The 10,894-nt window shown below is 40.2% G+C and overlaps 1 protein-coding gene across 1 annotated transcript in view; it reads right to left on the minus strand.

Moving 5' to 3' along the window:
• LOC118333392 (shootin-1-like) overlaps positions 1–10,894 on the minus strand; it is a 27,223-nt gene that overhangs the window by 1,854 nt on the left and 14,475 nt on the right. The window contains exons 4-11 of the mRNA XM_035669000.1: positions 6,956–7,016; positions 4,402–4,533; positions 4,347–4,365; positions 3,663–3,760; positions 2,912–2,993; positions 2,731–2,825; positions 1,687–1,833; positions 761–914 (exon numbers count right to left, since the gene is read on the minus strand). Of these exons, the coding sequence (XP_035524893.1) occupies positions 761–914; positions 1,687–1,833; positions 2,731–2,825; positions 2,912–2,993; positions 3,663–3,760; positions 4,347–4,365; positions 4,402–4,533; positions 6,956–7,016 (788 nt within the window). The remainder of the gene's footprint in view (positions 1–760; positions 915–1,686; positions 1,834–2,730; positions 2,826–2,911; positions 2,994–3,662; positions 3,761–4,346; positions 4,366–4,401; positions 4,534–6,955; positions 7,017–10,894) is intronic.

A 10,894-nucleotide genomic window follows, 5' to 3' on the forward strand; every position in this document is an offset into this window, starting at 1 on the left:
CTACTACTACTATTACTAATACTACTACTATTACTACTGCTGCTGCTGCTGCTGTTTAATACTGCTGTGTCATGTTATCTCATTTTAGTTTTTTATGCTTTTCCTCTGAAGAGATCTGACGGAGGAAATCTTTCAAGCCTCCACGTTTCCCTCCAGAGTGAAGACTCTTGCCCCAACACACTATCTCCGGACACCAGTGAAAGAGGCTTCTGTTTTTATTGTCCTTTTTTAACGGTCTCTGGTTGAAGGCAGTTGGTGGTTTTGGCCCTGACTTTGCGTGACCCATTTAAAGAAACGCATGCAGATGCCATGTTGCACGCAGGGAGAGATTCTGCCAGCTCTCCTGCAGCAGATGGGTCAATGGTCTGTGTTGGACAAATAGTCAGAGAGGCCACAGAGGAAGAAGACACCAGTGACCCTCCTCTACACACAGACATTAGGTTTGATTTATAAGATTCTTTTTATCTAACTTTTAAAAGGATTGCTTCATCCTCCCTTTCCAAGTGCGAAGGGGAAACAACAGTGTTTGGTTTGTCTGTTCTGGGCTACTGTACAAACATGGCGGTTCAGCATGGCAGCTAGAAAAGTGTTTAAATCCTCCTCCCTGATTTCAGGCGTAGATACTAGCCTGTTGCTATGCTGTGTACTTATACTGGATGTTAACTTAATTCACCCAACTGAAGACCCCCTTAACTCCACCTGCTGTTTCCATTCTGTGCTCTGTGTGTGTGTGTGTGTGTGTGTCTCCACCTCCACCCACCTCTGTTCTCAAGCTCCTCGCTCTTCTTCTCTGACTCCTCCAGTCGTCCCTCCACCTCCTTCTTCTCCACCTCCAGCAGCTCCAGCTGCCTCTGCAGAGCTTCCAGCTGCTTCTTCACACAGCTCTGCTCCAGCTGTGCCTCCAGACTCTCCACCTACACACACACACACACACATGTACTGTATGGTTTACATCACGGCTACACAATCAAGGGGAGTTTGTTTTTGTTTGCTAAAATCTTTAAGCCTGATGAAAAGTATCTCTATGCTCTCTAGAAATGCAGTTTGTAATTTTACTGTAGGCTTGTAGGTCACATGACTCCTATATAACCTCAGGTAACATCATAAAAAGTCATTTGATAAAAGTTAGTGGTAAAAATACTCTTAACTATAACTTTAGTGTGCCAGAGACACATCCAACTAAAACTTATTACCTGTTTGTTTGTCTGTCAGCAGGACTACAGAAAATATACTGGCGCATTCTTCATGAAACGTGGTGGAAGGAGGGGCCAAGGAAAGAACCCATAAAATTATTGCGGACCCGTCATAAAGAAAGTGAATGGTGTGCCAACAACAAAACACAACACAACAGTCAGCTCAAACATCTCTGTTGAAACAAATGCAGAATCATGCAGAGCCGTATAAATATTTCACAGCAGATAGAGCCGTGTTGCTCATAGTGATGAACTTACAGAGAATTATCAGCTGAACCTGCAGCTCCCCTCCGCTTTACGCAGCTTTCTAGTGAGTTTCAGCTTATTGTGTAACCGTCCAGCTCCAACTTTACTGTTTCAGTTTACTCTCACAACTCTCATAGTACTAGTAATAGTGGATGAAAATCTGATGACAGACCCGCCGTCACCTCTGCCAGGACAAACATCAAAGTCCTGACAATTAACTGAAACTGCACAAGCTTTCAGGGTTTACCTTCTGCTGATGCTGCAGACGCTCCTCCTCCAGGGTTTTGGTGATGGCCGCGATGTCCTCCAGAGCCTTCAGAAGCTGAACGCTGGGCTCAGCATTCTGCAGCAGCAGCATACTCTGCCTGTTGGCCTCCTTCTGCTTCACAAGCATCTGCAGGAGGGAGCAGAACAAAACAAAAGAGTGGGAGAAAGATGAAGATTCTACATTTTTACTACCAACACATCATCCCAATTTATCCATCACACGCAGTCTGTTTTCATCCTGCAGGCTCTTCACTTTTCAGGTCAGTAAACATCAGATTCAGGACATTTCATTAATCAGGCACATGGTTATTAACACACACATCAATTACCAACACAGCAATGCAGGTCAGCGTTTATCACTGAGGCTAACCACAGCTTCACTCTACAGCTTTTAATTCATGGAGAGCAATTAGTTATATCATCGGACAGGATCACTTCAGAGGGCTGAAGCTGTAAAGTCGCACAGTATTTTCATAAATGAGGACAAACTGGAGCGTAGATTATGAATGTGTGAAAAGATTAGTTAAAGCTGTGCTGAGTGGATGACAGCAAACTGGATCTAAACAAAAACCTCTACCACTCGTATTTTGACTGAATGTTCCTTTAATTTCTGCTTCCAACCAAAGCTGCAAAGACAATCCAGACTTTCTTTGGTTATTCTTTTATTTACAAAACTGTAAAACTAACAAATATATGATTTCCATCCACCAAAAAATTATACATAGAGAAAAATCTGCATTAAGTTTTCAATATTTTTCAACGCTAAATTCGTTTTAATATAATTTTATAATATAGTAATATGTTGTAGTAGTTGGACCAAAGTAAAGCTAAATAGGCAACTGTTTATGTTAGCTAACAACTTTATAAACTTGTGAAACTGTGGTGGCTGTGTTCTGACGTTTTTCTGCCCCCTAGTGGCCAGAAAATGTCTTAATGCAGCTTTAAGCTTCAAACTTCTGAACACCAGTTCTGCATTCTCTCTTGTACCGTGTCCAGCAGTGTGTTCCTGTAAGCGTTTCTTTACCTCGTGTGCATAAGTCTCGGCTTTGACTCTCAGGCTCTGCTCCAAGTCGAGCTGATCCTTCATCCCATCGTACTCCTGGGCCGCCATCATGGAGACTACAGAGACAGAGAGACATCAGGATAAACTAAGAAAGCGACACATCAGCACATTTAAAGTGACACTGGTATTCTGTGTGGCTCACCTCGGTTGAATCTCTTGATGGTTTTGCTTTGTTGTGCAACAGTTTCACGGAGTTCCTTCATCTCGGCCTGATCTTTGTCTGACTGCAAAGAGTGAAAGCAAAAAAAGACACCAGTGCACATCTTAAACAGTCATCAGCTAAAAATCAATTATAAATGTAGTGTCATATTGGGTTGAGCAAGTACTCGGCAGCAATTACCTGATATAGATAATGTATCAGTACTTGTAAATATACAAACTGTTCTTCTGTAAATAGTTATCTTACTCTTGTGATCAAAAAAGGCTCTGAAGCTCAATTCTGTTCTGACTTTGGGTTTATGTTTATGTCTGATAATGCAGTTGGTTAAACAGATAATAGCTCACTCCTAGTATCATATGAAGAAAATACTCCATTACAAATAAAAGGTCCTTCATTCAAAAACTAGTAGTAAAAATATGTAAGTAATATCAGATACATGTGCTGTACTGTACATAAAAGTACTCATAGTGCAGTAAAATGTTCCCTGTCAGTGTTTTACTATCATATATGTATATATATATGTATATATAGATGTTTTTGGATTATTATTACAGCTGCATTATTGAGTATGTCACATTTTACTGCTGTATCACAAACATTGAAAATCAACACATCTGGAACTACACTTTCTTTTGGAGTAAAAAATGTGTAAAATAAAGTTGCATTCTACTCCACTATAAATGTACTTAGTTACATTCCTCTACTGGTTTTATGTGCTGTGATATGTTCTCACCTGTGAAGTCAGCTCTTCTATCCGTCTCTGCTGTTCATGAATCTGACACACAAAATTCTTCTTCTCCTCCAACAAGCTGTTCACCGTCTCCCTCAGCTCTGACAACACAGAGATGAACAGCGCAGAATGGTCAAGTACGTTTATTTCTTGAATATGAACTGATTAAATACCGCACAACATTGTACGTACCTTCATTATGTATCTGCTGTATATAATAAAAGCAACTGCCCTAAACATATAATGTTCATCCTTCAGCATGATATTTCTGCTGTGTAAGTGTAAGTTTTGTCCGGATGGTCTTACTACAGGTAAGGTCAAGTGGTCCGTTTGGACTGTGATTATCTCCAGCACAGTGAATGGAAATCTGTCCATTAGGTTTAAGTGTCTCAATCAAAAGCTTCAACCAAACGGTCACAGCATATTTTCTGCATTAATCCAAAATTCAATGGCTTTTTGTCAAAGGAACCAGGATGATGCTACACAAATATCCCTGCAACACTTTATTTAATGCATTGGGGGTGAGAATGTGCTGGTATGAAAATTTCAGGATTCTAGCTAATATTAAGAATTATTGTCTGAGGAGCCCAAATACACACAGAACATATGATGGTATTCTGGCAGGTCCAACAGGTCCTTAGTTCACCTGTTGTTGGTACTACACCACTATAACACTACGTAATGTACCTTTAACCTGTTGTTGGTACTACACCACTATAACACTACGTAATGTACCTTTAACCTGTTGTTGGTACTNNTCTGCGTCCGACTCAGCCTCCAGTGCGATGCAGTCTGAGATGCTGGGAAGCAGCTCATCCAGACATGGACGAGACGACAGGCTCAGGTACTTCAACTTCCTGTTCTCGCTGTTCAGCTGGAGGTCAAAGGTCACAGGGGTCAACGTGATTAAAACTATACAAAATCAAAATATTCTTCTCCTTTAAGAAACAGCATCATGATGGTGAAAGAGTTTACAGAACACACGTTTTTATACATTTCATATTGATATAATTACAAATATATTTATAAAAGATATATAATGTACCTGTTGTGTTTACATGTAAACATAATTAAATTCTGATATAAGTTTCTGCTGTGAAGGCAGCAGCAGATGGAGATAATGCAGTCAAATAGTCTCTGTGCAGAGTCATCCTGACTCAGCTCTTCACTCTATTCTCCTGCTAATGCCAGCTGGACCCTGATAATGCTAATCTCATAGTATTGGTTTATTTGAGTTGTGGTGTGTCTGTGTGTGTGTGGTGTGTGTGTGTGTGTGTGTGTGTGTGTGTGTGTGTGTGTGGTGTGTGTGTGGACCTTTGGGCCAGGGCCTCCTGCATTCTCGCGACGAACTTCTCCGATCTCCAGCTGAGTCTGCAAGAACGCTCCACCGGCAGAATTTGTAGTGGATAATCGATTAGGCGCTAGCGTTATGTCGTGTCCTTAGGTGAAAGGCCAAATCAGTCTGAGTAAGGTAGGGGAGCGGCTCCACATGATGGGACATTTGGTGGCTACATGTAAGATGCATGTTGTGGAGCTATGCCTGACCTTACTCCAGTATTCCTGAGGGCGGACGATTTCATGTGGGCGACGCGGGAGCTGCTGGGGGCTTCTTTAGTCCAAACCAGGAGTTCAGACTGAAATGTAACTATAAATATAGGAGGGCGTCTTTCAAATCACCAATCTTGAGGACACTGAGGGGGAAGACACACACACAACACACACACACACACACACACACACACACACAACACAAGGTTTTAGGGTTACACCACATACTGACTTATTAGCACAGAGTAATTCTTTCTGTTACATGTTATCACTATAACAACTGATTACCAAATGATGGATCAGTCCAATATATCAGGTACAAACATTATGCAGAGCTTTAACTTAATGTGCATTAAAAAACAAAAACATCCGTAATAGTATCTGAATGTGTTTTGTGATGACCCTAGCTCAGTCAATATTGATATAAATTACAACATATCAGACCTATTTAGGGATTGAGCAATAAGATGTTGAAATCCAGTTGTGACAAACTGTAATTCTCCTTAAAGAAAATAAATCTGTAAAATGGCATCATTTAAGCAGAGTAGAAGCAAGACACCTAAAACATCCTGTAATAAAGGACAACAGTTGTATGACTGTATGAATGATTGTTTGATCATTGATATCAGACTGAACACAAAAAAACACACTTTCTGTCAAAGCAACACATCTGCTTTTCATTTAATAAAAGAAATCCGAAAAAATTATCATTATTAGTCCTCCAGTTCATTCATTTGTCTATTGTGAATGAATCTATATTCCAAAAGGACATAAATGATTTAATATAAAGGTAACTGCAGCCTAAAATTCCCAGCAGCTTTTCTAAAAAGTTGTGATGCATGTAAAGTTTTTAGGCATTGTTTTAAAAATAAAAATTGCAGGAGAAAGTAAGAATTGCAAAATAGTAGAGATATTTTTGTAAAATTAATTAAAAAATCAAAGGCTACTTGTTCCAGTGAGAATAAAACCACACTTTTGATCATGTTTATCTAGATCAGTGTATGAGTCTATTTGAACAGAAAGCTCTTTCAATGCTGAAAATGTCCCTTTAAAGGCAGGATGTGTCTTTCTTTTCTAATGTTCTGTGAAGACAGCGATCAGTGTGTCTCAGTCTAAAACCGACCACAAACATTAACAGCTAAAAGAGAACGTGAGCCTGAGGTTATTAGACGCTCGCAGCTGTCGAACATGTCACCAGAGCTCAGCTAGTCCTCAGTTATTTTAAAATGACCCACTTATGGAGACTTTGGTAAAATCAGACTGAGAGGAGAAGTGATGAAGTCATGTCAAAATAAAGATCCGCTCTCTTCTTTCCTTTACCTCTTCAATCTCTTCAAGCTCTCAATCTTCCATCTTCTCCTACATTTTGTATGTAATTAGACATTTTTCTGCCAAATAATTCTCATAATTTAACTGCATTTCAAATAAGAATTCAAGCAATAAACATCCCAAACTGTTACAAATATTTCTTCTTTGCACAGAACACGATGCAGAACTGAAAGATGACAATATAAATCTAAATAAATCTGGTTATTAAATACAATCTTCTTCACTTCACTACAATGTTCTCTTTCCCTCCATCTTCATTGATGGTTTCAGTTTGGTGACAGAGTCCGACCTGGACTCCTTCAGGCCGCTGTGGCTGGATTGTATTACAGCCAGCAGGAAGCTACTACGTGATCCATTAACAGACTCCCTCCTGGTCGATGTACAAGCCCCAAATCTGATTATAGTGCTCACACACTCACAGCTGAGGTCAGGAAGAAGGTGTTCCTGCCTTCATCCACCGCCAGAGACTCAATGTCCTCTCTGTTTCATCATATCATATATTTTTAAGTCTCACACATAATAATCAGGTCACCACATTCAGCGTGTACGGCGCACTGCAACATCAATCCAGCAGCTAATGACGGGCTGCCTGTCTGTCATCTTCCACACGCAGACAGGTTGTTAGGCTGCTGTAAGTGAAACCCTCCTGCCTGCTCAGCACTCGCTCAGGTTTCATCCAGATAACAAAAGTCTGAAGCGCTGTCACACTGGAGACTGGAACCCTGATATCAGTCCACCCTGACAGAGTTAGAATATACTGACGTGTTGGAAGGGCGACAGCACTGTTTTACATATAAACTAAAAAGAAGGAAAGCACAATAGGATTGTCACCATGACAACCGTCACCACTACTTCAGGTTAGTCTGCTCGCAGGCTACATGACTAATGCTGCTGTGTCTGCTGATGTAGCCTGAATGCACCACAATCAGTCCTACACACACACACACACACACACACACACACTGAGACACAAACACCACAAAGCCAGCTGGTTTTAATGCAGGTTTGTGTGTGGATCCATTGTGCAGCGATGCTTTTAGAGAGCAGGCTCTCTTCAGGACATCACACTGCAACTCCAGCAGTCTGCTCCTGCATTGATTTGATTTCCAAAGAACAGAGAGCTGACTTCATTTAAAGCTTCAACAATACAGTTGGAAGAAAATCCATAATTATAGTTTCAACAAACATACTTTTTAAAGCTCTGGGTCAGGCCTTTGATGGGAAAATGATACAATAAAATGACTGGATCAACGACACTACAACCTTCGGAAGTGCACAGAGATCACACACACGAGCCGATTGTTATTTTAGTATCAGAACATGTTTAAATATCTGCATCTGGATTTAATTCAAAATACAGTTTTACTTAAAACAGATGACCTGGGGAGGCCTTGTACCAAGTCCTTGCTGGAGGGGCCAGTGGTTTAAATCCAACCTTTGCTGCATGTCACCCCCCCTCCTCTCTTTCCTGTCCATCTCGAGCTGTTCCATCCAATAAAAAGGCAAATATATATAGCATGACATAGTTTTAGGACCTTTACAGCTGTTTCTAAACGTCACCTCTTCGATGAAGATAAAGTCCATTTAGAGAAAGCTGAGGAGCAGAGGAAGAACAGTGAATTGCTCCCTTGGGAGATTCGGCGCCACCGTTTCACTCACATGCCTCTAATGTATACGGTGATTTGTTTTTCTGACTGATGGTTTAAAATATACATATGGCTGTTCTATCTTGTAATCTACAACCTTACAAGTTTATTGTCAACATGTTAAGAGCATTTCACTTTAGATTGTCCAATGACCTGAAGAACTGCACTCACACATTTTTGTGCATGCACTGCAAAAAAGGAATCTCAGGAAAGTAATAAAAAAAAACTTGTTTCTGGAAAATTTGTCTTATTTTTTGTCTAAAAGGAAAAATAATCACGTTTTGAGTTAGAAAAATATTCTGGTTTTATGAAAATGTTTCTAACTTTGTCTTAATAAAATATTACAGCGTGTGAACATAGCCTTAGAGCTGCTTTAAGTATTTCACATCACCTTAACATGATACTTGTACATAAATTACACCTCTGTGTTAAATGAAGCTCATTAAATTAGAAATGCTATATTACATATAGATATAATTCAGGATAAGGGCTTTAGATCAACAACCAGTGAGGGTTGATCAATCCATCTTATCTAACATAAAAAAAAAAGGCGGGTGACATTGAATCAGATCCAATTACGATCTAAATTTCTCAACTATGATGAAGAAAAAGAAAACACTGGATACAGATGAAGAGAACAGATTTGCTGTTACTGCATTAGACATTTAACCAAGTGACCTTTGAACCCCTGGGTGACATTTATCTGTCAGCCCAGTGCCAGTGCTGCTCTCGGTTTGGATGAGGACAGCGAGGATGATATGAGCGAGAGAAGGAGGACGGGGAAGGCTTCTGGATCTATTTATAATCCCTCATTCAGTGTTTAATGCTTCTGGATGGGCTTTGGTGGTGTGATTCCCTCCTAGCCGGAGACTCATTTAAACCCTCAGCTCTCTCTCTCTCTCTCTAGGCTCCATTTGGTCGCTTTAACCACCGCTTCAACCCACATGCCGGTACATTGTCCTCTGCTCGGCTGCACCGCACTTCAGCTGCAGCTCGGTGGATCAGACGCGACATAGGAGGCGGAGACGGTGGAGCGCGGGTCACATTCTGCTATTTATAGTTTTTAGTCTACTCTGTTTGACTAAAGAAGCCAGCAGTCGGTGCCATCACGGGGGAATACTGGAGAAGTTAGCTAATGATGTACAGTGTGACCATTTCATGTGTCACTATATGTTTGCCCTTCACCAGGACAATAACTAGCATCATTTTAGAATTTGCATATTAATTGAAATTACGTAGATAATGTCATGATTGGTCAACTTTGTGGTCAGTGTGCCGTGTGCTCTGGCCGTCGCCATCTTGGAAGTCCTGAATCCGCCGGTTCTAATGGTGCTAATCCAAAATTAAAATTTGAAGCCTGGTTACTGAAAACAGCCTGTGACAGCACACAAATGTCACTCAAAGCGGCCACGCCCTTAATTATGCATAACTTTAAGCCTTAATATAGTTTAAACGGGTGATACAAAAATTCACCCTGTAAAAATTATCTATAGAGACCAAAACTATTTCTGTACCAGACCGTCTACACCAACAATCAAATTACAAATACATTCATGTTACTAAAATCCTTAAAAAGAAAAGGAGCCCACTCATAACTGATTATCAGCTGCTCTTTAATTTTCAGTCGATTAATGGACTCATTTTTTGAGGGGGTTTGATTTGAAAAAAACAAAAGAAACCAACAAATATTCCAATTTGACACGCTGTAGAGAATATTTTGTTGTTTATTCTTTAAAAAGTACTTAAAATAACAGATCACGATGACTGAATTCTAAGCAGGGGATGAATTCTCCTCCTCAACATTACAAACTGAGCTTCCAGAAGCACAGGACCATAATTGAGAGATGAAAGCCTTAAACTGACTGCAGGGTTTCCTCTCATCGAGACAGAGAGTTTGTCCTACAGCGCTCTGTCTCCTGTCGAAACTGTTCTGGGTCAGTAACTCCTCTGACTTCAGAGCTTCATGAGAGAAATATCGTGCCCTTAAAACCCATGATGATCTGACAGACCTAAAAAACAGAACACTGCTTTTGTTTTCCACCAGCGAGCTAAAGCCGGGGAAAGCCTCTTTAGTGACGACGCGTGTTATTAACAGATGATTTGGAGGATTAGCCAACGGTAAGCACATTCATCCACGAGTAATGGTGAAATCCCACCACAGAGTGTTAAAACGGGGAAACAGCCGCACAGGGATTTAACACACGGCAACATGCAACTGAACTGTTTACAGTCCAAACCATGCTCATGTTCAATAGTTAATATGGAAAAAATATATGATTTCTGGTGATGTTTGGGATGCAGTGTGAACAAAAAGAGCTGTGTTAATGCCAGTGGTGTTTAAGCTGTAACATTAACCCTGAGCTAATATGTGAACAATAGATGGACTAATCCCCCCTTCAAGTGCTTCTCTTAAGCTTTTACTTCGGAGATTCACAGTTGTAAATGTGGCTTGTTGTGCGTTTGAGGGTTTTTGGGTGGAAAAAAACTAAAATGAATGTCGGGGTAGTTACAAAATCATTGGTCCAGTTTAAAATGATATTACACTGATAAAAACTAAATAAATAAATTATGTTTAATTCAGTGTTTTTGTTTCCTTTCTCTTTGTTGGCCATGAGTCTGTTAGCACTGCTCAGTGGCAAAATGAACTATATTTAATTATTGGTATGGACTGGAATCAATCATTTGAAGTTATTTATGAAACAAAAATGCCAA

This window comes from Morone saxatilis, unplaced genomic scaffold, assembly GCF_004916995.1.
Source record: "Morone saxatilis isolate NCDOM2014 unplaced genomic scaffold, NCSU_SB_2.0 Contig22, whole genome shotgun sequence".
In the NCBI taxonomy this organism is placed as follows: Eukaryota; Metazoa; Chordata; class Actinopteri; family Moronidae; genus Morone; species Morone saxatilis.